At 37.9% G+C, this 26,883-nt stretch overlaps 1 protein-coding gene across 2 annotated transcripts in view; it reads left to right on the forward strand.

Moving 5' to 3' along the window:
- PCCA (propionyl-CoA carboxylase subunit alpha) overlaps positions 1-26,883 on the forward strand; it is a 305,187-nt gene that overhangs the window by 134,675 nt on the left and 143,629 nt on the right. For both annotated transcript variants that reach the window (XM_050915340.1, XM_050915341.1), the window contains 5 exons: positions 493-636; positions 2,189-2,263; positions 7,453-7,521; positions 8,361-8,436; positions 21,389-21,499. In XM_050915340.1, the coding sequence (XP_050771297.1) occupies positions 493-636; positions 2,189-2,263; positions 7,453-7,521; positions 8,361-8,436; positions 21,389-21,499 (475 nt within the window). The remainder of the gene's footprint in view (positions 1-492; positions 637-2,188; positions 2,264-7,452; positions 7,522-8,360; positions 8,437-21,388; positions 21,500-26,883) is intronic.

Below are 26,883 nucleotides of genomic sequence, written 5' to 3' on the forward strand. Positions count from 1 at the left end.
GTGCCATGTTAAGTGTAGCAGAATGGGTTGATTATCAGCTACTTTGAAATTTTCAGTTAAAATATATTTATGGCTACAGTGTGAGTCTTTTGAAAACAAAGTTGAATGGGAAAAGCTTCCAAACAAAGAAAAATTAGCTCGTTGCCACCAGGTGCATTTGAATTTATGAAATAAATAAAAAACCCCACAACCAAAACCACAAAAACCATGCAAAACCCCAAACCCTCCTAGGTTGTCTTTATAGTTTTCCTTTTATATGCTGCTCCTAGTTATTGTAGTCTGCTAATTATTTAATTTTTTGGGGTTTCCCTGCAAAGAAGGTGGTTGCTGGAGTTTGTCAAGTAGAAATTTCTTGGGGAAAAAGACCAAGATGGGAACATATTCTTTGTCTGGTCTAATTTCTTGTTTATCTGTGTTTGTTTATGGAGAGGGATTTTTTTTTTTTTTTGGTTGTTTTTGTTACCTACTGACTGACAGTTCTTGACCTTGCAGGTTGAACATCCTGTCACAGAATGCATTACCGGCCTGGACTTAGTCCAAGAAATGATCCGTGTTGCTAAGGGTTACCCTCTCAGGCACAAACAGGCTGATATTCCCATCAACGGCTGGGCGGTTGAATGTCGAGTTTATGCTGAGGTAAATGAGTGGTAATGGGGAGGAGGGTAGGTGGTTGAATTGTGGGGTAATAATACCCAGGTGTGGACAGATGCCAAGGTGAAGTCAAGGAATATCATATGAAAGTCACAATTTAGAGCATGTAACACAAATAGTTAATGAGCTTTTGTAGAATTGTAGAATTTTTATTTTTTAATTAAAAATACAATATGTATTTCAACATAGCTTTTTTCCAAAAAGCAAAATTAAAAATGGTAAAAGAAATAACTAAGGCTTATTTCTAAGGATGTTTGCTGTATGTTCTGTTCACATTTAATGATGCAGTGCTGGAGTTATTTGCTACAGTTGAGTAGTGTTTCCAGGTTTCTTAACTTGTGTACTTGAAACTTGTTGACTTAAAAAGACAGTTGAAATTCAATGGCTTACAGAATTTTTGTTGTTGTAATAAAACATTTTAATAGGTTGTTGAAAAAGCAAGTTACATGTCTTCTGAAACTACAGTTTATAGGACAAACTTTCAAAGTGCATTCCAAGACAATAACTTTATAATTATGACATGACTCTCTATCTCACCTTAAAAAAGCTTACTAAAATATAAAACCATTTTCAGGCATGTTTAGGACATTTCAAGGTAATGTCTTTTTGCTGTCATTTTTGATACATGAAAATCAAGATTTGTTAACTAAAAGATAATGCCTAGCTTCCTTCATTTTGTTTTAGGAACGTTTTGGGTAACTGTGCTTTTAAAAAATAATTCAGCACCTGGAGATGTTTTTTCCCCTTGCTTAACTATTGTGGCTTTTGTGACCCAGAGCATCTTACTTTATGTTGTTTTTTTCTTTCTCTTTGCGACATGCACATAATCTTCAACTTGCTCTACTGATTACAAGGTATATGGGCTGTTTTGATAAAGAATAAATATTTGCCCTGTGATTGGCATGGAAGCTATTCTGAGTTTGAGTACGCTTTACCCTGGAGTAACTGATGCTTGGGCTTCTTTTTTTGTTCAACTTAGATTCCCTCGCATTTATAAATAAGTAATGGATCCAACTACTTTGCCATGAATTCGGTTATTCTGTAGGCCATATATTTATTGGCTGTCCTATTAAGTTTATATTGGTATTGCATTATGTAAGAGATTTCCGAAGGCATAAAGGTCAGTTTGATTTCTTAAAATAGTTGAATTTCTAACTGCCCTTTTTATCTCTGAAATTTTTTTCCTTATACGCTCTTGTCAACTCCACCCTTCTGAATACTTTCCCATTCTTCTTCCAAGGCACGATGTAACAAATGAAAATGTCATCTTTGTATATTTTGGTGGTGTAATGTAGCTGTGTGCAGAGCACTTCTTTCCTGCTTTTTGACTGCAATGCAAGAGAATTTATATGCTTCCCATTCTTTATTTGGAGTCACAGGGGTAGGTGGATGAAGAAACGTACTTCAGCACAAGTAATTCTAGGGAAGAAAACGAAGTTATTCCAGCACTGGTTTCTGTTAGACTTCAAGCTTGTTAATATTATCTTCTCTGCATCTGTAAAAGCTTAATACTTTCTTATGTTGAATTTTATTTCAGGACCCCTACAAATCTTTTGGCCTGCCATCCATTGGTAAACTGTCTCAGTATCAGGAACCATTGCACGTGCCAAGTGTAAGTAACTTGGTTCTGGTTTTCATAGGTGCTGAGTGTCTCTTATAGACAGAGACTATAAGTACTCAGCAGCTTTGTAAATTGGGCCTTTTTTCCAGCTTTTTGCTGGCGGGGGTGGGACAGGACAGGAGATGGCAATACTTATTTGTGCAACCTGAAAAACTGCTTAAAAATGTACAGTTCCAAACTGGGTTTAAAGTGTTCAAATTGGGTATATTAGGAAACCATTACATGTTGAAATATTTTGTTACATTCTATAACTTTCAGTTTAAGTTTTTCAAACACAACTTTAGTAAAAATACCGTGGTGATTAGAAAGGACAGTGAAATGTTGAGTCAGCTCTTTAAGCACCGAGAACTGGGGACACCAGTAAGAAACTGCCAGTGCTTTCTGTTTAGCTTTGTAAACTTTAAAGAGGAAATTTGTTACAGCGATTATTACACGTTTCAGGATACCGTCTAACTATATGGAACGGCTGTTTAACAAACAGTGTTTTCTGCTATGCGTAAAGAACAAGGACATCGCTTTTCTGTAAAATCAAAGTAGTCTAAGTCATAAGTGCACATATACATGACACTATGTCAGTTGGAATGACGAGGCTGTACCATCTGTGAATACGATTATTCAGTCTGATTGCTTGCACGGAAAATAGTGAAAGATTACAGGAGGAATCTTAAATGTGGAGATGTTATTGGATATATGATTTATTTCGCTTCTTAAATTGTTTTTGCCCGTGTACTTTCCGAAGGGACCTGACCCTTTCTGGTCTTTAGGGCTTCATGCTGTGTTCAAAGCCTGAAAGCAGAAAAAAATTGTGAAGATCTAAAAGGCATTATGTGATCTTAAAGAGGAGATGAGGGAAAAAGGTATCATTGGATGTGTCTAAACTTTTTTTTAATGAAACAAAGAGTGTATTTAATAAGAATTTATAATGAATACTCCAGTGGTTGTTAGAAGTTTTCACCATGTTGTAATAGCTAACAGGATGTCAAACATTTTGCCCTTGCAAGTTTTTGCAATTTGCAATTTTCCAAACGTGAGACCTGTTGAAAGTACAAGTGATAATGGACAAACTATACCCCCTACAGTCTTTGTCCCACCAAATCTTTCTTCAATTAATGCTGCAGCAGGAGTTTTATGTAATAACATTTGCGCTTGTGAGCCATCCATACAAAGAAAAAACAATTAAAATGCCTTAAATGTTCTGCTTACTGCTGTTATTTGCTTGTGTGAATGTTGCATGTCAGCTAAATGGACCACGGAACAGATAAAGTGATTGGGTGCAGGAGAGTGCACACTAAGCTTTGTCTATCATTATTTCTGGGAGCAATCAAATTGATGCCAGCAGGACAGTAGATGCGTTGACAGCTGTAATTATGTATCTCCATGGTGATCACTTTTGGCCTGTCATGGAGGCCCATGAGTCCCCTCCCTTGCAAGCATTTAATCAGATTGGGCTGTCACTTGTCAGGTAGACGGGGTGGGCTGGGAGTTGTGCTTAGGGGGAGAGGTGAATTGAAAATGAAGGGTGGGAGATGCCTGATTGCTTCACGTGGTCCATCGTGGTACCGAAGAAAGAAATTTTAATTACGCTGGAGGCTTCAGAACAATGGTTTGAGGAGCTCATATGGAGTGTCTAGGCTGTTCTGTTTACTTCTATTGTCATATTAAAAATAGAACAGCTATTTTTATGTAGACACTCATGGTTTGGTGTCTTAATACATATTTTCTGCCACTGTGAAACTAATTTCTCTCCTGAGAATGTCATGCTGCTAAGAACAAAATTAATATGACTAAAAAAGTTCAGTGTTACAGGCCCATTGTGCCACAGTGTTTGTTTTCTGCATTTTAGATTTTAGAATTGTCAACAAGTTGGCTTAAAAAAAATTGCCAGAGACTTGTAGTGTGTCACAGAGAGTTCGGCTTATGAGTAGCGTGTGGCCAAATGCATTTTCAATTCATTTCTTCTGTGTCTCAAGTTAGCTCTGATTGTCTACCTGTGCCTGTGTGTCAGCTGCTCAAGCTGGTGGAACTGGTGTGCGTGGCTGTGTGAGGGGTTTTTTTCCTTAGCCATAGATAGGAATATACTGGCTATTTTTGTGTCATGTAGTCTGTAATTTCCTTAGAACAAGGTACTTGTAAATACTGAATTTTTTTCATCTTTGATAATGAAGCTTAAGATAGGTAACCACAAAAACCCGTATTATGATAGTGAGCGTTCATGTGCAATGCTCTTACACATCATAGCAAATGTACTGCCGTATCTGAAGAGCTCCAGCATTGCTCTTTGCCAGTATGAACAGCAGTCTGGTCTTTTAATGACTCTTACCAGAAAGAGAAAACTCTTAGACTCTGATATGGCAAAGAATTGAGAAATACTAGAACTTGTATGTATTGGTAAGTGGAATTTGATGCGCTAATAGTTCATTGCAGGACTGGGACATAGATTGTGCTTTTTTTTTTTCCTCTTAAGCTTTTTTTACTCTTTCAGTTTACTGTTGTCCTAGCGTAATAACACATTATGGTAGTACAACAGCAATAAAAGTGTTGGGGCCGTAATACCAACAAGCTGTAGGGTACAGTAGGATCTTAAACCCTAGCCTTTCTAAATTCTGAGTAAAAGAAAGGAAATATGTTAAGCAGAAGTAAATACTGGAGGTCTAATAAACATTGCTATTATTTATCAAGTTAAGCATATTATAGCAAGTATCTGTTGAATTAGGCTTTCTTTTTCAACCAATATTCATTAAGTTCTGTCACACCATATAGTTTATAAAATCACCTACTGTTACCAGGCTCTGAAAATGTGAGCACCACAGGGAGAACTGAAGAAGGTAAATGCATTTCTTTTCTGCTGTCATTTGTTTAGTCATCTTGAGTTTATTTTATGAAAATTAAACTTCTACAGAGGACTCCAGATTTTTTTAAAAAAGGAAATTATGCAGTAGTTTTAAAAGAATTTTAAATTCTCACTAACTTTTTCATTTTTTAGGATATTGTACTTAGGAAAAAGTGTAAATTATATAGTGGTACGTATGTTGTATATGAACAGAAACATAGAACAGGTGGAGCATGTAGCCAGTAGCCTCAGAATCCTTACACTAACTTTAAAGTCTGAATAACCTGCTTACTGTTGGTCTGAATTATGCACCTTTCATATGTTATTTTTCTTTGTCAAAATATGATATACATGTATAAATACTTACATGCACATGTATGCGTATGTAAAGCACCCTGAACACTGTATGTAATCACTGTATAGGTGCTACTTTGGAGACAAAAGTCACAGTATAATTCAACTATGTGTGGAGTATGTATGTCATACCTTCACATCTTATATATGTATTTATTGAATATTACAAAATATATCATGGGCAAGGGATTTATCTGGGACTGAGTAGGTAAATTAATTTTTTCTGATATGAATGTGAGAACGTATGCATTGACTTTATACATAGGCAGACATCCTGGGAGGAAGGATGGTTTAACAGTTACAATGGGAGCTGGGAAACACGCTGCATGTTTTTTCAGTAGTCATGACATGTCTGAACTACCTTCTCATCAGTAGCTAATGTTAAATGTACCTGATATGGGTAGTGGGGGGCCTAGTTAAGCACAGATAAAGCACATTCGGATAAGATGCGATAAAAATGCTACAGAAGTGCTACTGCCTTTACATATGAATAAATATGCTATACAAATAAACATAAATATGTAAGAAATAATATATAAATATATAAATACAAATATATGAATAAGTACTTTTTTTTAAAATAAAAAGAATATAATGTCATAAAAACTAGTCAGTGTTTCTTACTGAACAAAGTGAGTATACCTGCTGGGGTATCTTTTTATGTCATTTGGATAATAAAGTCATCATCATGCCCTCATGTGGATTCTGTAGACAAGAGGTTCTACATGTGGTCCCTTGATAATTGCCTAAATTAAAATATTAAAGGCCTAACAGCCGTTGCATTGACCTTTTTCTGCCTTGCTGCAGACAGATGAGCTGCTGTTTATTACAAAGGTTCCTTCCCACAGGTGAAGATTTAAGTGAGATTCCAGGACCCTCTTTCCCACCCCTTTTACAGTGCAGTGTATCGGAGCCCTGCTGGTTCAACAGCTTTGATTAGAGCCCTCCATCCTTATGATCCCCAGAATACATTTATCACTCTTGAGTTATTTTGATTAGTTTTTAAAAAATATTTCAGATTCCAGTGCTCAAAAGCAGCAATTTAATAAATATTTATTCCCCAGAAATTGCTCATTTGAAAAGTTTTGTATGGCTAACCTCATTGCTACAGTGATGAAATCAAACTGAGAGATGAAAACAAGAATCAGCAATATACTAACTAACTTGTTGGCTGGTTAACAGCAATCAGCCTCTTCAAAAGAAATTTTTGAACTTGTGTTATTTTTTTCCATGAATATTGCAGAATCAGAGCTTTAATTGGGGCTGTGTCCTTACAAAGCAAAGCCATGGAAAAAGCTGTGTAAACATTAAAGCCTCAGGGGAACAGCAGCAAGAGAAAAAAAATGTTTTACAGTTGAGAGGGTGAGGCAGAGAAGGAAAGTGTTACAGACATGAAAACCACAGGATCAGTATTCCTATGGAGCTGATAAGCAGAGCTCCAAAGTTCCTGCTGAATGCTCCCTACTTGTATTCCTACTGGAGCCCTTGGAAGGGCTGTAGCGGAACATGGGGGACGTGATTACATATAGGAGCAGAAAGGATGTGATTATAAGGGGCATCCTTCATGCCAGGTGTCAGTCAGAAAAATAATTACAACTGTATTTTATTACAGGGATTAAATCGGAATTGGATATGTTCAGAGTTGAAGTTTAGAGTGTGTAACACAACCTAAATTGTTAGACCAAATTTAATGTGTTTACTGTGCATTCTAGGAGAACAAAAGAGAATTTTGACTACCAACTGAAGATTGCGGTCGTGTTTCTTTTAAAGGAGAGAATAACTTGCAAGTATTTTTCATGGTGGAGGAAAAAGCTCCCCTTCCCCCCCTCCCAGCTTCTCTGAAAACAAATAATTATTCTAGTTCTTCAAGGGGAGAAGATGTATGTGATAAGCTTCATGGGTGTTATATTTTAAGCCTGCCGGGTAGATTTGATCCTCATGTTGAAATATTTTTTTTTTCCAATATATAATTATTTTTACTTCTTGTTTTTTGAAGGTACGTGTTGACAGCGGCATACAACAAGGAAGTGATATTAGCATTTATTATGATCCTATGATCTCAAAAGTGAGTTGACGATTATTTTTCAATATTCTAAAGGTATGAAACGCTAATTTTATACGTGGATCTTTTAAATGAGGGAGAGTATATTAAAGGATTGGTAAATCAGTATTTTAAAGGTGCTAGGCATAACATGCCTCCAGGGAATACGAAAGAAGTGAAGGAACACGTGGAGTAGAGGAAATTTAGTGTTACTTCTAAACAAAACTTTTTTTATCTTTTGACACCGTAATTATTTGTCTTGCAGTTTCTAATTATTGAAAGGATTCTGGTTTAAACAGAAGCCGTTACTTTCAGACTTAGGTGCTGCCAATCTATCTTTTTTAACATAACCTAGCCAGAACTAAAATTTCAATAATTCTGGCTTCCAAAAAGAAGCAGTGAAAGAAATAGTTGATAGTGTCTCTTAGTATTAGCTCTTCTTCATCAATAACATATTGGTAAAATTAAAATATGACACTATAGTCAGAGTTCAGTTGTCAAGAAAATTCACACAAATCTTAAAAGTCGGTTGGGCATTAGAAGTCAGGAGAGTCAACTAGATATTGAACCTCTGCTCTAATTTTCTGTGCGCCTGAAGAAGGAGAGCAAGCTTGTTTAGATGCTTTAAGTTTTATGAAGGAAAAGCGATTGGCTTTTTTTCATTGAATGGGTTAAGAGATCTTAGTTTTCTCTTGATGTTTTAGAGAGCCTCTGAAGCACAGATACAGTAATGTGCGACAAATATTTTTGTAACTGCAGAAGTTCTACAAACCATTTTAATTTTAAATGCTGTTCAAATTCTAGAGACGAATATTATCTCATTTCTGGGTGACTTTTAATACCTTCCTCTCCTTCTTTTTTAGCTGATTACCCATGGCTCTAATAGAGCTGAAGCACTGAAAAGAATGGAAGAGGCTTTGGACAATTACGTAATTCGAGGTAACTACAGAAATTTGGGTTCCTAGTGTGATAGGCTGCCATCTATTTCAAGAAAACAGCTTGAAAATGTAGTAATTAGCAAATTGAGTAAAGTTCCTGCTTCTTAAGTGCAAATTAAAACAGGAAAAGCTTGTGTTAATTAAGCTGAGAAGATACATCAAATCTAAAGAGACTTCATTTTTTTTCTCCATTGTTTTTGCTTGAATATTATGAGATAAATATTTAAATCATTTCCTTAAACCCATGAAGAGTTTTCACAGAGTGGTAGCATATAATTCATTTATTATGTTGTAGAGGGAAAAAAGGCTACTGCACTGTAAGAAATTTAAAGTAGTTGCCATTTTATAGCAGTTTAATACATTGATTGTGGTCAAGTAATATCACAACGCAGTATTTGGTTGTATGTATGTATTTTTCTTTCAAGGTAATTGTTTAGGTTTGGGCAAATACACATGTAGGCTGATGATCAGAATGTGTTTCAGCTCTTGCTGACTGACTGCCTAGGAGAAGCAGCCATTCTTCCAGCTTTTCCAAGCAGCAGGAGTGAATCAGCCATGACCACTTCAACTCCTTTTAAGTTTTGGAGAGGGAAGTCATAGTTTGTGTGGGAGAAATCTTTAGATCTTCCTCTGTGTCTTATGGAAAATAGGAGGGACAACTCAGGATAGGAGAGGGAAAAATTGGATTTCTTATCCTTTCTTTTCATGGAGGTGATTAGAGAAGGGAACTGTAATGTGGCAAAAATATTCATTTTACCCCTTAACTGTGTGGGTGTTTGGGGGAGTTATTTTTTTGATTACTAGTCAGTATACTTGGAGAACCAGCATAGGTGGGAAAGCAACTGTTGGAGGATTTGCTGTCTTTTTTCCTTGTTTTGGTTGCTGGACAGGTTGTTGCATGGTTTCAGATGCAAATTCCTCCCCTGAATGTCTGAGAGGAGGAGCAGGAGAGACCTCATACAGTAGACAATCATATGAGTGTTTCTGTAAAACCTGATTTGGCTTTAATGCTGTCTGCTGAATACTACAGATGCCATGTCAGACTAGAAAGATTTATCTATCTAGGGGAAAATGAGCATCCCTCTACCACAGTGTAGCTAGATAGGTGGTAGGATTAGCCATTGTAAATGAACTGCTAACTCTAAAGTGGATTTATACTGGTGCAACTTGAGCCATTAAACTATTGCAGTACAATGTGCTGATGTAAACCCCTGCTGTATAACAGCTGAGTAAATTTATATGAGAGAAATTTATACCACTATAGCTAGACTGATGTGAGGTGGAATTTGTTGGGGTTTTTTTGTTGTTGTTGTTTTTAATGGAGACAGGCTCTGGATTCAAACTCAGTTGTATTAATAGCAAATGATGCTAGAAGGATTACATTTAATGAGAATATTGGAATTGTGTGTGGAGCATCATCTTTTATTGTGTGCTATAATATGGGATGGAACCTGATCATTTGTTCTTAGGTGTTTTACACAGATCTAAGCAGTTCCACAGATATATAAATACCTACAAAGGATATGACATGTTACATCTGAAAATTACTAATTTGCATTCTTGATTTTTTTATGGTCTTCTATTAGTATGCATGTATGCATTTAAGTGTTCATACCTGATATCTCCGCAGTATTTCTACCTGTGAAAAAGCTTTTCATCTATTAAAAGCATTGAAAGAGGTAATAAATGAACTATGGGGGGGAATGCCTTTTTTTTTTTTTAAAGTATTACAAAGGACAAATTTTAATTTACCACAGGTGTATGAATTTCCAGAACGCATTTTTAGTTGTGGTGGCCAGTGGTTTCCATTTGAAAACCAACAGGATTTTTGTGTAGTTTTACACAGCTGGTAGTTTCTTCTCAGGGTTTATTTAAAATGAAACATTCATGGATATTAAAGTATCTCTTCTCTTGCCTAGCGTGAATGATGCTTGATAGGGCAATTTGTAGAAACTGTCCTATCTGTACTGTTGTGAACTGCATTGACACATGCAGAACTCCTCCTTGTTCAGAGGAGTTGTCTCTAATAAGTTCAAGCTTAAGAGGTGGTGAAGTAGTAGTAATATATTGGTATTTAAATGGACAAAAATAGTAAAACATCAGAAAAGTAAAAGCAATTTCATGCATTTTTTTCTAAAATGATTGTGTATATTTTTGCTTTAAAATGTTGGGTGCTATATAAAACAATATTAAACCAACTTGATCTTATGTGAAAGTGCCTCACGTGAAGTCTTCTCCATAATTGAGTTAGCAGTAGTAAAAGATACAGAATAGTTTTTTACCTAGTTTTGAAGTTAACTTGGTTTTATATTTGAATAGCGAGCCTGTAGATAACTATTTAGACATCACCATAGTCTTCCTGAATAGTGTGCTCCATATTCCTATTTCTGAACACAGCCCCCACCTCCAATTTCCTTGGAAGCAGCTTTTATGTTTGCTTTGTGTTTTAGAGACAGTGTGTTTTTCCCTGCAACAAGTCTCTTCTGAGTTATACGGCATTTTAGCTAAGCAATACCAGCTGAAGTCAGTGTGAATTGTACTGATAATAGACACTGTGAGAATTTAGATTTAAATTCCCAAGAATTGCAACATTTCTGTAAACAAAAATGCTCGTTCACTCACATAGGGTGGGAATGGGATTGGGTGACTGGGTAACAGGTCAAGGACCATCTAATGGGTAGCTTAGGGACTGCTAATGGAAGATGGAGTCTTTCCCATCACTTCTGTGTCACCAGTTCAAAGCAGGCAAAAGTTGGTAAGGATTTTTAGTCGCTAATATTTTGATGGTTGCTTGCTGACCTGTGTGAAATCAGTGGTCTTTATCCAGTTCCTAGAAGACAAATGTCCTCTTGGAACAAATGCCACCATATATAATGTCATTCATGGCAGTCCCAGCAGAGAATCCAGGGGCTGAAGCGGCACAGTGACCCTCCGGGAGGTGACTCATCCAGGCTGGGTTGAGGCATGCTGACAGTGCGAAGTATAAGGACTTACTCTGCTGCTCCTTGTCTACTGGCTGTATAAGCACGCATTCCATTTCCACTGCTGTGGCTTTCGGATATCCAAGAGTTACCGCATTCCCTTTTAGCTCCATTCCACTTACAGGGAACAAGTCCTCGGACTACAGTCTTTATTGACTTGTTTTCTAGGACCGGCTAGTACTTGGCCTTGAATCCGTGGTTGAGCTGTCCCTCCCAGTTAAATCTGCCTGACAACATCATGAAGGAAATTAAATTAATTAAATTTTCAAAAAAATTAATCTAATATTTGCAAAGAAAGCAGACTTATGCAAAATTTGAGTAAATAATATTTTAAGCAACCAAGACTGCATCATATAGTTCTTGTAACAGCAGTATCTTGATCATAAATGCTGAATAAATCAGATTGTGATATTTGCAACAATGCTATGCTCTGAAAATGCCTATTGCCTTAACATTTCATTACAGTTTAGGCTGGTGACAACTTGCACACACTGAAATAAGAAATTCTACAGTCTGTTCGTTGGTAGATGCTAACAGTGTGACTAACTAAAGATACATTCAATGTGGTCATGGGAATGTAATCTGCATCTTATTTCGTGTGTATTGTCTACATTGTTATTAATGGGAGCAGATGAAAGTCTAGGATAGCACTTCTTTGAGTGGTGGATTGGATTAAATGATCTCTTGAGGTCCTTTACAGTCTAAATTATTCTGATGGGAACCGACTCCTCCATTGAGAACTGATCTGAATTCAAAATCTCAATTGAGACTTGTGAATGAGGAAGGGTCTAATTAGGTAGCATTTTTATCCGTGGGTCTTCCAGTACAGTTCAGGGATGATTAATGTTCAGGGTCTAACCCAGATTTGTCTCAAGCAGATAGACTTTTCGTTTTATCCAGTGGTTACTGGAGAATTTGTGAATACTGAAAAGTTCAAGATGTCAGTCAAGCATAGAGGCACGGTTGCTCATCAGGATGAGGCATGAGTTGTTTCCTGTGAGCTTGCACTGTTGTTAGTAGTTCATCTTTCTCTTGTTTTATGCTACTTTTCTTCAGAAACTTAAGATTTTGTTTCTTCTTTTTAATTTGAACAACAGAAATAGGGTATTGGAAGAATGCCTTTCAGTGTGTCTACTGTATGTGTAAACATGATGTGTGGTTTCCCACTTCTCAGTTTCTCTAAGATTTTAGCGTGTGTTTGTCATGTAATTTATCATTCTGAATAATCTCTTCATTTTTTAAAGGCATAAATATAAAACCCAGTATGAAGTTCTGGAAAGTTTACATATGAAAATTGTTTTCATTTAGTCAAATAAAAGAAGTGGACATATTTATGCAGCAAGTAGAACTGATTATCAGTTCACCAGAGGTCTGATTGGGCAGCTAACTCATATCTTTGAGTGCAGAGATTCCTTTAATCTTGCCTTTGGCCTCTGTTTGCTTTTTATCTTCCCTGCTGATTCAAATATAAAGCAGTAACATGAAATTAACAGTTTTTGTGTAAAGTCCACTGTTCTCTGTTGAGATCCTGCTTGCTGTGGAGAGAGAGAGGAATGTAGTAGACCATTTGGGAGAAAGAAGAGTGGAAGAAGGAGTGTCTGAGGAAAGAGTAAGCAGCAGAATAGAGCAAGCAGTAGAAATGAGGGGGAAATAAGGGAGCCACCAACTGGGGAGGGGGGTGATGGAATCTTACAGCATGGGGTAAAAGAGCAAGCATAGAAAAGAAAACGGAAAAGTGGCAAATAACTGTGGTGAATGTTTGAGGGGAATGGAAATATAGAAGTGAACTCTCAGATGTGAATGGAGACCTGCCAGAACAGTGGCAGCAGAAACTGTTGTCTGAGTTTTTGCAGCTGTAAACATACTAATTGGGAGGAGCAGTACTGTGCTTACTGTGTCCTTAGTGGCCTTGGCTTTCCAAGAAAAAGCATCCAACAAAAAACCCCCACTTTAATTTTAGTGTTTTATAATATATTTCAACTAAATTAATTTTCAAGTACAAACGTTTTCACAATAAACTTTAATTAAATCCAAATGTCATCAATTACTGAACTATCTTGTCTTTTATATGTTAATTTAAAAGATACTTCTCAATGGCAGTGATACTTGTAAGTTTTATACTCTCCTGTGTTCTGACCCAATGCAGGTATGCCAGTGCACTCATTGGTATTGTAAACAAAACAATCTGTGTGTGTAAACCAGTTTTCCTGCAAAATGAGCATATAGTGTCTGTTTGTTCCTAAAGAATGAAACAGGCCTCATTTTCCTGGTTGTGCTTTAGAAAAGTGCTGCAACAGGTCGTACAACTGAACTGTGGATTCTCCCCTTCGTGTAGCAGACGGAACGGGCTGGGAGTTCTGCAAGAGTCTCCTTGGGTTCTCTGACCCTTTGCAACAGGGACCAGCTGGTTCCCAAGTGTGTCAGTGTGGAAACCGAAATTGGAGAAGGGAAAGCAACGAACGTAGTTCACAACTACAAGAAGGGACCATTGCAGGATGCTCGGTAACATCAGCTTGGAGCACAGACACTGGCATGAGGGAAGATTCTCCTCCTCTTTCTCCTCTGCTTTTTTTCTTAAGCCAGTTGCAGGGGAGGGAGTGGGAATGGCAGCTTGTGAGCCGTACATTATGGCATGTAGTTTAGGAAGGATTATAGACCACTGCACTATGGGAGAGAAAGAGGGAAGGGCAGTTGAAGTACAGGCTGATCAGGTAAAAGAGGAAGGCAGTATTATTGATGCAGTAGAAGGGAAATAAAGTAAGGTTTGGGGTTTTTTTTTGTGGTGGGGTTTTCTTTTTGTTTTTTTTGTTTGTTTGTTTGAGTTTTTTTTGTCAGAGGAGGGTTTTTTTTTTTAATTAAGAAAAAAAGAGTTGTGGCAGTGAAAAACTACAAGAAATGCAGTGTGCCAGATTGAGAAGGCATTGAAAAACAAGTGCTGTTATCTCTAGTTATGCCCCTTAGATATAATGTTGTCCTGTAGTTCCATTCCCCTTCTACAGAATGGAGGGGTGGCAGAGGAGAGGGTGATGGCAGGATGGCCATCCATTTTATTTCACTTGTTTTTGACAAAACCTGCTTAACTTCTGCTTCCAATTATTGTACTAATTCAAGCATTCGTATGTGTTTGCTAACACCATAAATAATGGACTGCTTAATCTTATTAAGAGGTGCAGAAGTGCATGCAGTACAAAATTTATTTTCAGTTTGAACTAATGATTTTTACAGTAGGAAATTACCATATATTATCTACTTTTTTCCCCCCTTCTTTTCCCCCTTTATTCTGGTCTATGAGTTCTGTGAGCTCAAGACTTTAATATCTAGAAGAATTAATGTTTTAATTGAAATACATGTTCAGCTCTGATGGTCAGTGGTGTGCTTGATCCTGTATGAGGACTTTATGTGGATGTTTGTATATTGAAATTACAAAGCTAAAAAAGCCTTTCTTCTCACTTTTGGGATGGGACTTTGTATGCAGATAGCCTGCTCTGAAGTGAATTGAAGCAAAACACAAGCTTTGAAAGACAATTAAACAGTTGAATGTTGAGGGTTTTAGGGAATATTGTGACAACTTTCGGAATTGCAAACATGGAGGCTAGCTGGGTAGCAATCATGAACTTTGAAAAGTTCATGTGTTGAAAGTGATGTTTTCGTAGTCTGTGCAAATCTATGATAATATTCTTGTTTTAAAGTGGAGAGTAACATAATCAGTTTTTCATAATGTTCAGTGCAGAGCTTTGTTAATACTTTATTATTTTTTGGTTAGAGAAATCAACTGGGATGCCTCCTGAACCTCATAGCATTTATTCTTATTCAGTATTTAAATTGATTGGTGATAATTTAGCTTTACTATTTTTTTTTTTAAAAGAGAAAACTCTAGTACTGTACTCCACACGTTTTCACAATCAGTAAGTATGCAGATAAAGTTCTTTCTATTCCACTTAGCACAATTTGAAATTATCAGCAAGTTAAGTATATTCAACTGCTTATCTACAGAGAGGCATGTAGGACTCCAATTAAGTTTACATAGATAAATGCAGATTTGTGTTTGCAGACGTCAAGATGACAGAAGCTTAATACTGTAAAAAGGCTAATCAACACTGAATATGTTTAGTGTCAGTAAATATTTATAGTGAAAACGTTGCCTATGGTTTTGTGCCTTGGCATTCCGAGTTCTGATTTTTAGTGAGTAAAAATGTGGTGTGATATCCTGTTCATAAACCTGCTATAAAATTTCTGTTTTCTATAAAATTAATTTTACTGTCTCTTTCTTCTTTGTGTTTTCTGGGGAAGACAGGTTAGGAGTTAGGCTGTGGTTTGTAAGTTAATAAAAAAATCTGGTATATTTAGCAAGGTTTTAAGGCAGATGTAATCCAGAGAATGAGGAAGGGAAGGAGGCGAGATAAAGAGACAGGCAGTATGGCGAGTAATTTCTTCTGATTATAATTTTATTTTATTTTTTTTAATGAGGGCTCTTCAAATAATGGTTACTAATCAGCTGTGGTCAACAATGTGATTATTTAGTGTGCTGATGTATTCATTAGGCAATAACTACAATTTAACTGGAAAATTAGTTGAACCTCAGGAATACGTGTTTGTTGTATATAAAACACACAAATTATAATTTTTTTTTTTTTTTTTATTTCATTAGATCTCCAGAAGTTAATTGCTAGTCTGCTCTCTTTTACAAATGCATTCTGGAAAATAGTGTGTCAAAATTGAAATCCAAGAAGTACATCTTAAATTGAGCTTCTACTGATGTAATACTGTATGAAGAATACAGCCAAGTGAAATAAAGAAATAAAGGTACAGGGAACATTGATTATTATTTTTTATTGTATTTTGACTTAGAGAAAAGAAGACTATAACTGTAACTGCAGTTCTGCATCAGTCTTAACAGTGTAAAAAAAATGATGCTGAAGTGAAATTTTGTTTTCTGGAGGGGAAATAAATTGATATAGTTTAGGATTTTGTTTGTTTGTTGGAAATGTCATGGCTTGTCAGGTTAACAAATATGATTTTGTTCCTGGCAGACTGCAGACCTGGTCAAGAAAAAGAAAAATTCTCTGAAAACCACTGCAACATAAATACAATATACTTCAGTTTAGTGTCTAACTTTGCATGAAATAAGCACTGCCTGTTAGCCTCTGTTTGATCCTGTGAGAGTGTGGGGCTAATGTCTGGCCAGTGTTTTGGAAGCAGCAGGTAGTCGGGAGCAAGCTGCTCTAGGGGTCCATATTTCTGTAGCCTAGCAGTTACTCACACACAGATGGAGACCTTATGAACTTTGACAGAGGTCATGCTAAATTGCAAATCTAAAACTTCTAGACTTCTGAAGGATTACACTGGTACTTTTTTTTTTAAAGCCATACGATTGGGAACATCACTAAAGGTATCAACTCAGTTTTGAGAAGTAGATCAGCCATGCAGTCATTGCTCACATAATGATCACGGAGACTGATAAAGATAGCCTTTCATGATACTTTAAAGGGAAACTGTTGCATATTAGAATTTTAATTTACATATGTAAAATACATATGTTACATTGCTTCCCAAACACCTAGGCTTGTCTGCTTTATTGAACTTGTTAAAGGAATTTTGGAGCTTAAAGCATTGCAGAAGTGTCTGATTTTTCTGATGCATATGGAGTTGGAAATAATTAAGATACTCCTAGTATTTTTTTGATTTCAGGTCTTTTGAGGCAGTCAGTTGAGACACCAAGCTCTCTGTCAGCTGTCATCAGCCATCATCTCATCAGGGATCTTATAGCAGTTTAGGAAAGAAAAACATGAGATGATCTGGTTACACATTGTAGTGTGTTTAAATCCTGCATTCAGTCAAAGTCGGGGAGCATTGAAGAGCTCCTCTTTTGTCTTCTAATTATAGTACTGAAGCTGTACTTAATAGATGAAAATCTCTGTGATATTTCAACTTACTATTCAAATGGGACAAGTTGGGAGGATTTTGTAGCAGCCAAAGAAAGACTGTTTGTTTCCAGGTTATAGTCATTTAGCATAAGATTTTTTTTAAATTTTTTTTGTTTAGTGGAGATGCAATGTGAGTTTCATTCAGTGTTTATGAAATCAGGGTCCATGAACGTCTATCTAGGTCACAGACAGCAGAGGCTGATCCTTTTTTAATCAGATGGTCAAATTTTTATCTTGTCATCATTGAACTGGTTGTGTAATGTGCTACTTAATGGCTCATTAACTAGTCTTTAGAGCTATGACTTCATGATTCAGTGAGGCTGAGTCTGACTCTGTGTGTTGAAAGTGGTTTCAGTGACAGCCACACAGAGAGCTTGAACATTCACACCAGCAGCAGACTGTAGCGGAAAAACAGCTTTAAAACTGTTTGAACTGGTCTGCATGTAAAATAACAAGAATGTTATTCATGCTTCTAAACTGGAAGAACACAAAGGGAGAAGAAGTAGGAGCGCAAAAATATCTCCTTCTGTAGCCCCAGCAATTCGCAGTTGCTGTACTGCTAGTGTCCTTGCTTTGGTGAGATCTCGATAGGGAAAAAAATCCAAATAGCTTGATTTGCAGTTGAGAGACCTGAGTTTGCAATGAATTCTTATTCGTGTTATTTTTAAACTAGAGCTATTAGAAAAAACATGCAAATAACTTTCAGAGTCATGTCATCGCTGTATTAATCATAATAACTTGTAAGTAAACATATCTAAATTTAAAGTTCAGGATCTTTTGCTTTACAAGAGTTATGGGTGCACAGACAACTTTTTACAAGATAAACTAGCTTGTGATGTGCTCAGCATTTTATACTTCATGGTGTGCGCCTAACACCAAAGTTCACATGACCTGGCAAATGCAATGTGATTTGGAGTTGCCTCTCCCTCTGACACTGAGAGGAAAGAATGTGAATTACTTTCTATTTCCTGAAGGGTGAGAATGTGCACACCCCACAGCTCAGATTGGATAACCTCTTTCCTATAGCAGCTTCCTCATTTATCCATACCTGGAATGGATGCAACAGCTGCATAAACTTACAGTTTCTGCTCCTGAATTGCATGTCTATTTCAGCTTCTCTTAAGAAATATTAATGTTTATGAGGCAGTGTTATTCTCTAGTCATGTTGGGATTGAACTGTCGTGGCTCTTCAAATTTTCTGTTACAATCTCTTTCCAAAATTGAGAAGAGAGTTGAGAGAAAGATGGTGTTTTTCTCTTACCTGCATAATCTTAAACTTTCCTTTCCAGAGATTACCTGTGTGCTACGCTCAAAAGAGAAAGTATCTTCTCTTTGAAAATTGTTTGGAGTGCAGTAGGCAGAAGATAATTTAAATTATCTGGCGGTTTTTTTCTCAGGGATTTTTTTTGCACCTCCTTTCCTCTCCCACCTCCTATAAAGACTTCTTTGATTTTAATATTTCAGTGAAATGACTTTTAATGACCATCATATTCGGTGCTAAACTGCAAACACTTCCGGCAAAGTGCAGTTTAGCATTAAGTTACTAACTTAGTTACACAGCCATGTTAAATTCAAAGAAAAATAAAGCTTGAAGGATTTCAGAAAGTCACCTAGTCCCACTGCCTGAACTAAGGTATACCAACTATATCTGCATCCTGACAGGTGTTTCTTTAACCTGTTTTTAAACATTTTCACTGATTCCAGAATCTTTCTCTAGGCAGTCTTTTTCCAGTGTTAACTATCCTGAGTACATATCTTGTGCTGACATCTACTCCTGATTATGTTTTTTCCAGCCTACGCTGGAATTGGGATATGGTTTATTCCCTTCGTCTCTGAGAAAACAAATTCATCTTTTACTCATCTGTGAGGAAGGGGCAGAGGACTTAGTATTTTGTGTGCAAGTACTGGACTGACACTGGCAGCATCCTTTGAGCTGTGTAGCTTTAGATTGCATTTGTTAGAAGTTGTCTTTCTTTGTTGGCACAAAAAGCGGGGAAAAGAAGGGAAAGAAAAATATGGGAAAAAAAAGAGAAAGAGAGGCGACAGGCTGATAAATTGAATGAAAGGAGATGAAGAAATTCAGAAAAAAGAAAACATTTATAACATTTATAATGTTATGTTTAGAACATTTATAATGTTCAAGGAAATTAAAGTACAAATGTGGCTATAAGGGCTCTATGATAAGTAATTTTTTAATTAAAGAAATTGGGGGGGCTATATGCCTAGCAGGGTCATGGAATGGTGCTAAAGGGGGAACAGGGCATCCGTTAAAAAAATTGGCCAGGCAAGGCTGGATAAAGGTATGTATGGAGCAAGCAATAGATTTCTTTGTTTTTTAAGTTCCACAGGAGTCTCTTATGACTTACAAATGATAAAAATATTATAAAATTATATATAAGTGATAAAACTTTTTACTCTCTCTCATTACTGTGATTGGAGTGTAACATGGCACATATCTTCCACAGGAGCGTGTGTATATAAGGTGGCAGGATGACAAGGTGGACCAGGATTCACTGGAATTGGGCTGATACTTAGGGTCATGACTAATCTGTCGTTTCAAGGAGATGGCTCTGGTCTTGCCTACATCTGCTGGGACTGAATCAAAAGTCTCTTGGTTGTGCTTGCTCTCTGTATTGGGTTTGCATGGAAAGGTTTTGGTAGCAGGGGGGCTACAGGGGTTGCTTCTGTGAGAAGCTGCTAGAAGCTTCCCCTATGTCCGACAGAGCCAATGCCAGCCGGCTCCAAGACGGGCCCACCTCTGGCCAAGGCTGAGCCCATCAGCGACAGTGGTAGTGCCTCTGTGACAGCATATTTAAGAAGGGAAAAAAACCTGCTGCGGAACAGCAGCCAGAAGAGAGGAGTGAGAATATGAGAGAAACAACCCTGCAGACACCAAGGTCGGTGAAGAAGGAGGGGGAGGAGGTGCTCCAGGTGCCAGAGCAGAGATTCCCCTGCAGCCCATGGGGAAGACCATGGTGAGGCAGGCTGTCCCCGTGCAGCCCATGGAGGTTAATGGTGGACCAGATGTCCAGGTGCAGCCCATGGAGGGCCCCATGCCAGAGCAGGTGGATGCCTGAAGGAGGCTGTGACCCCGTGGGAAGCCTGCACTGGAGCAGGCTCCTGGCAGGACCTGTGGCTCTATGGAGAGAGGAGCCCATGCTGGAGCAGGTTTGCTGGCAGGACTTGTGACCCCGCGGGGGACCCACACTGGAGCAGTCTGTTCCTGAAGGACTGCACCCCGTGGATGGGACCCATGCTGGAGCAGTTCGTGAAGAACTGTAGCCCATGGGAAGGACTCATGTTGGAGAAGTTCTTGGAGGACTGTCTCCCGTGGGAGGGAGCCCACACTGGAGCAGGGGAAGAGTGTGAGGAGTCCTCCCCCTGAGGAGGAAGGAGCGGCAGAAACAACGTGTGATGAACTGACCACAACCCCCATTCCCTGTCCCCCTGCGCCGCTCGGGGGGGAGGAGGTAGAGAAAATCAGGAGTAAAGTTAAGCCTGGGAAGAAGGGAGGGGTGGGGGGGGGAAGGTCTTTTTAAGATTTGGTTTTTTTTCTCATTACCCTACTCTGATTTGACTGGTAATTAATTTTTTTTTTTCCCCCAAGTCAAGTCTGTTTTGCCTGTGAAGGTAATTGGTGAGTGATCTCCCTGTCCTTATCTTGACCCATGAGCCTTTCATTATGTTTTCTCTCCCCTGTCCAGCTGAGGAGGGGGAGTGATAGAGTGGCTTTGGTGGGCACCTGGCATCCAGCCAGGGTCAACCCACCACACTGTCATTGGCTTAACTAGGTGTTTGAATTAGGCTTGGTGAGGTGAAAATTTGGAAGGTTTACTTCTTAATTAAACTGAGTGTTTAAGGAGGGTATCTTGAGGCAGGAGTGGAACGAAACTGGTATATCTGCATTGATTACATCAGTTCTGTGGTCTGCAAGTTGTGAACAAGTATTTATTCTACAAAGATAAGAACTCATATTTTTACAAGTTGTTTCCTACTGTAATTTGTGATTAATATGTTTACCTGATTTTGTATTGCTTTTTGTTTTCAGGTGTGGCTCACAATATTTCTTTACTGCGAGAAGTGATCATCCATCCACGCTTTGTTCAAGGAGACATCAGCACTAAATTCCTTCCTGAAGTCTATCCTGATGGTTTTAAAGGTTTGTTCCATTTGGGAATGTTGCTTTTTTTCTTGAGAGGTGTTCTTTCTCATTATTATTCCTTTATATTTATAGACTGACACATTCCCCAATCAGTCTTTGCTGGTTTTTTTCTGAAATGTATCTGTGCATACATGCAATTAGAGTTTTTAAGTAATGCATAATATAATTGAAACAGTTACTTTCTGTACTTTCAAGAAGACAAAATACATACTTGTAGTGACAAAATAGTAAATGAAATACATCCAAAGTAAAGAAAAACAATTTGTAGGTGATATGAAATATGTAAAATAAACCTCAATTTGACTCTACCATGCTATTTTGCTTCATTACAGACAGTGCTCCTACTGTTAACTGAAGATAAGAGTTCTCTTTACTCAGCACTATTGCTTCTCCAGTGAGTTTGTGCAGCATCTTTAGAATCGCCTTTTGGCACCCTTTGTATTCACTGTAGCATTGTCTGGAGGATCTGGCATTTTATCAGAGTATTTTAGTAACCTGGTCTTAATACTCATTATACACAGTAATGGGCATCACCTTGAAATTATTAACTCATACACTAGGTTAACATAAACACAAATGCAAATGTTTCTTTATGACATCCCAAGCAACTCAGTTGCAAAAATGTATAACAACAGTTGGTAGAGAAATGTAAGTAAACACATAGATCAGTTTCCTTTCACAAGGATCAAATTTTAAAAGGTTATCTTCTCTCTCAGCCAATCTGTTGTAGATGCTTTCTTGACCTGTGTGGTCAGAGACTCAGTCCTTCTATACAAGCCTCATACCTCAGCTGGCATTCATCAGGCAGAACCTCTTCCTTATTCAAAAAACCCCACCAAAACCCCAATGTTCATACCTCATCATTCATGGGTCCTTTATGAATCCCACGGAGATTCCTTTCTTCTCCATTCATCATTAATCCAATGTGGCAGAATCCTCATCCCACTTTGGAGATGATACTGCCAGACAGGCAGTCACTGGACATGACAGGCACCTTGCCAAATTCTTGTCTTGTTAAGGAGCAGAACAGATTTTTCCTACCTCACGACTCAGTGTGTGTTTGGTGCAAAGAATATTCATCCACAGAACTACTTTATATCATGATGTAATTGGCAACTCTATGTGATACAGTCCTACACGTGGGATTAACGCATCCAGCTTGTTACTGGCTCCTGACTGCGACCAAAGCAATAGGAGTTAGTCACCTTGGGTGGCAGTAAGCTTGTGATGGTTGAAGCTCAAATGTTCCTTTGTCGTCTTTGCTGAGGTGTACTTAACTAATCTTTAGATAACTCAGCTGGCTTTCATCCAGCATAGACTTGAAGGTACTCTCATCTGCTCTGATGGCTCTGTGCTGCTGATTAGCTGATCTATCTCCCTTCTCTGACACTTTAATATAGAATCCTATGTCCTGTCTCTTTAATGGTTCTGGGACTTTTCAGTCCTTTTCCTCAGTGGATTCAGTTCCCTAAACCACCATAAAACTGCATTTTTTTTAATCGTTGCTGCTTTTGTTGGGGTAGTTTTTTGAGAGTTCTTAGGTTGACGTAGCTCATGAAAGAATCTGGTGAACTTCAGCAGATGTGCAAAGTGAGAGGCAGGCTAGGAATGGGGAGAAGGGAATGGCGGAGAAAGGCGAGTATGCAAGATGTTAGATAGGTTTATACCATGTTGTGAAAAGGCAGCCTCACCTCACACACAACTGGGAACAATAAAAACATAAACCGTTCTACCCTTACTTGTGATAAGGTGTCTGTTGGGGCCCTGGGTCACTTGTAACAAGCTGGGACAGGTTTTGCTGACCCAGGAGGAGACCCCTTGCTCTGTATTTTTGACTATGGAAAGGTACTCTTGTCTTTTTTTCTTTTATTCTTGCTTTAGTATTTTATACTGTAATGTTAACCTGTATAGAATCAGTTAATTACTTGTTGGTCCACAAATTGCAGGATGACAAGAAATTTGTTTTGGGGTCGTCTGACTTGAACTGTATATGCATGTATCTGTGTGCACATACACACTGATGCAAATGGCTGATTAGTGTCACAGTCTGAGGTAAACAGTAATATTGTATTAACAGAGTCTTAGGTAAGCTTTTGCTCTAGACACCAGAAGACACAAGAAGAGATATTGTGAGAGTTCGTAATACAAACTAATGAATGGCACACATGAAATGACTAGACTTTGTTCCTGCTGTGTGAAAAGTCTCACTCTTCTCCTTCCATGTATCAAATACAAGCATACATTAGCCTTCTTAATTATAAAAAAATGCAGACATCATTATTACAAAGCACTTGTATTTCAAGTCAAGAGTACTGATTCAAAGCTCACTGAAGTAATTGAGAACCCTTTTAATGATGTAATTTGCTCTGGATCAGACCTTTCTGGCTTAAAAAAAAAATTGGTGAGTTGAATTAGAGGATAGTTTTTTAAGTACCTATTGAAAAATTTTTCTGCAAATGCAAAGAGTCTAATGGGAACTGTTGAAGGCAAGCAAGGGTGGTGGGCAGATGATGGGTAGAAGCTCAGCAAAGTAACTTATGCAATGTAAGTCCTCTACTCACATCAACTAACTTTTTAATATAAATACCCAGAGGTATTATTTTTCTAGGAAGATGTGAAAATTAAGTAGCTTTATATATCTTAATATTGTTTATAAAAGATGTGTAGCTGTAAAAAAGATCTGGGATAATCTGAAAAATTAGAGCAATGTGTAGCTAAAGTGGATTTGGAAATACCTAGAAATATGTGCTGTTGTTAACAGTAGGAATCCATACCAGCAGTGTTTTAAATTTGGAAAACTTAAGAAATAAAAAAATTTCAATGAAGATGCATGCTGTATTAATGCTTGAGCACAATCCAGTGTGTTTCTTTTGTAAACTACACAATTGCCACTGTTGATCTACATTGATGGTAAGTAATGAATGTCAGCTGTGTTCTTTCTGGTGACTCCATGAAGTACTGGCCCATTTCTTATGAGCATTTTTCTTCGAATATAAATATTAACTTTAGTCTTACTTAAGAGTAAAATCAGAGATGCTTTGTTTTCCAGTGTAATTTTCAAGGGTTGCATTAGAAGGCTTTTACTTTAAGTTAAGAAAAAATTAATTATTAGAAATATCTTGGCAGCTTTTCCATTAACCTGTGATGCCCACTTCAAATTACATCTAGAATGGGAATGTTCAGTAATTTTCATGATTAGGGTTTAACTCTTTTTCTTCCCTTCTTTAAATAAGCATTCATTAACAAAGACAGTTTGTTTATTGCAAGTTATTTTAAAGTATTGCTGTGCTGAAACTAACCTTGCTCAGGGTATGATTAGTGTGGGAAAACAGCTGCTGTCATACCCTTTTGTTGTCTGTACGAGGGATGGACGGCTAGAATGCTAGCTGTCAGTGGGTTAGCTGGAGTGGGTTATTGCTCTGAGCACACATGCATGTTTTGGGAGGAGTGTGGATCTGAGAGTGGCTGCAGCAACACTGATTAGGTCAGGTGACACAAATACATCTGTCTTAGAGTGGCCTCCAAGCACTTTGCTCACAAAATGAAAATGTTTGCCAAGCATGCAGGAGTAGCCCATACTACTAGATAGAGTATTGTCAGATGAGCTGTCCTTCCACAGCTTCCAAGCAGCCTGAAATGCCTCTACTTCCGAACCTGCCTAGTGAGAAAGGAATGTACAATCTATTATCCCTATTTTATAGGCACAGAAAGTATCTCTATTTTCACAAAGATCTAAGAGGAGTCTTTGACAAAGAACAAATTAAACTCAAGGATCCTTAGGTTAGAACCCTATTCATTGGATCATTCTTTGTGGTTCAGTCTGTTTCACAGTTAATCTTTTCCTGGATATCTGTTTTAATATTGAGATTTTTTTTTTTTTTTTAATGGTCCACTCTTCCTGGTTATTAAATGACGTCTCAAATGCTTGGTCAGTCTCTTTGGGAGAGACATCCTGCGCAAATGAGAAATGGGGCATTTTCCAAGAGATTGTCGCAAAAGTCATACCAAAACACAGGTCAAAAAGGAAAAAGAATCCTTTACTTCCTCTCTTCTAGCATGTTTATCTCATTTGAGTGGAGAGGAAGAGCAGAAGTTCTGATGGACAATCCTTTATGTTAACTGATTTCTAATAGAGAAAGGAAGAAAGAGGAAGCACCTCTCTCTCCTGCAATTGTGTATTGGCTCCAGAGACTGTGTATGAGGTGAAGGCTTTTAGATACATTGTGTTTGTTGTAATTATACGGGTTGGAGAAAATGATTACTCCGCTTTACTCAACACTTATTAAACCACCTCTGGAATACTGCATCCTGTTTTAACCCCCTCACACGTAGAAGAAAGATGTCAATAAACTTGAGTAAGTCTTGCGAAGAGCCAACAGGGTGGTTGGTGGGGTTGGAACAGAGGACCTGTGAGGAGAGGCTGGGAGAATGAAGCTTGTTTAGCCTGGAAACAAGAAAGCTTAGGGTGGACCTAATGGCAGCCTTCTCATACCTCTGAGGGCGTTCCCAAGAAGATGAAGCCAGGCTCTTCAGTGAGTTGCACAGCAGCAGAGCAAGAGACAGTGGTCATAAATTGGAGATTTTCAAGACCTGACTGCACAAACCTCTGAGCAACCTGGTCTGAATTTGATGCTGAGAATGATTGGTGGGGAAGGGGGGCACACTGAATAAACTAAGCACCTCCCAAGGTCCCTTCAACCTCAGTCATTCCATGATTCTGTTATGAACCAAAGTGTTTTTTAGGTGAATTGGGACTGTAGATACGACTTTTAAATTTAAGTCTAGAGACTTTTGTTATTAGTTGGAGAGGAGAATGCAGCTTCCCCTGGCTGTGTTACTGTTAGAAGGGAGATGATGGTTGCTGTTAATTCCATTCATCTTCTCCACACTGGACTCTAATCTTTGTCTTCATTTTATGAAGCTACTGGATTATAAAAATTGACTTAACAGCTTACTTGACTTTTTTCTTTCTGGCAGGTGAAGCCAAGAAACATTTCTTGGTCTGTCACTAATCCCTTTATAATTCAAAATAGTAGAGGTTTCCTTTCTGTATGCTATGGTATCCATCTTATAAGTGATCACGAGCTCTCTGAGAGACATACTTCCTCACTATTCTGAATGGTTTGAGATTGCATTCACAGACAATATTGTCTTGTCTTCTATCATGACCATCGGGGTGGACCAAAGCTCCGCTGGACTTCAGAAGAAATTAAAGCCTTTAATACCATCCAAATTTGTTTTCTGCCTCAGCCTACTTGGTATACATGCCATCTGTAATGGTCCACTTCAAAATCCATTGGGGAAAAACCAGAGCCAAAACAGAACCTAGTAATGATATAAACATTGCCTGCGTTGGTGTGGATCTGAATTATGCATTGCAC

The sequence above is a fragment of the Gymnogyps californianus genome, chromosome 1 (genome assembly GCF_018139145.2).
Source record: "Gymnogyps californianus isolate 813 chromosome 1, ASM1813914v2, whole genome shotgun sequence".
Lineage (NCBI taxonomy): Eukaryota > Metazoa > Chordata > Aves > Accipitriformes > Cathartidae > Gymnogyps > Gymnogyps californianus.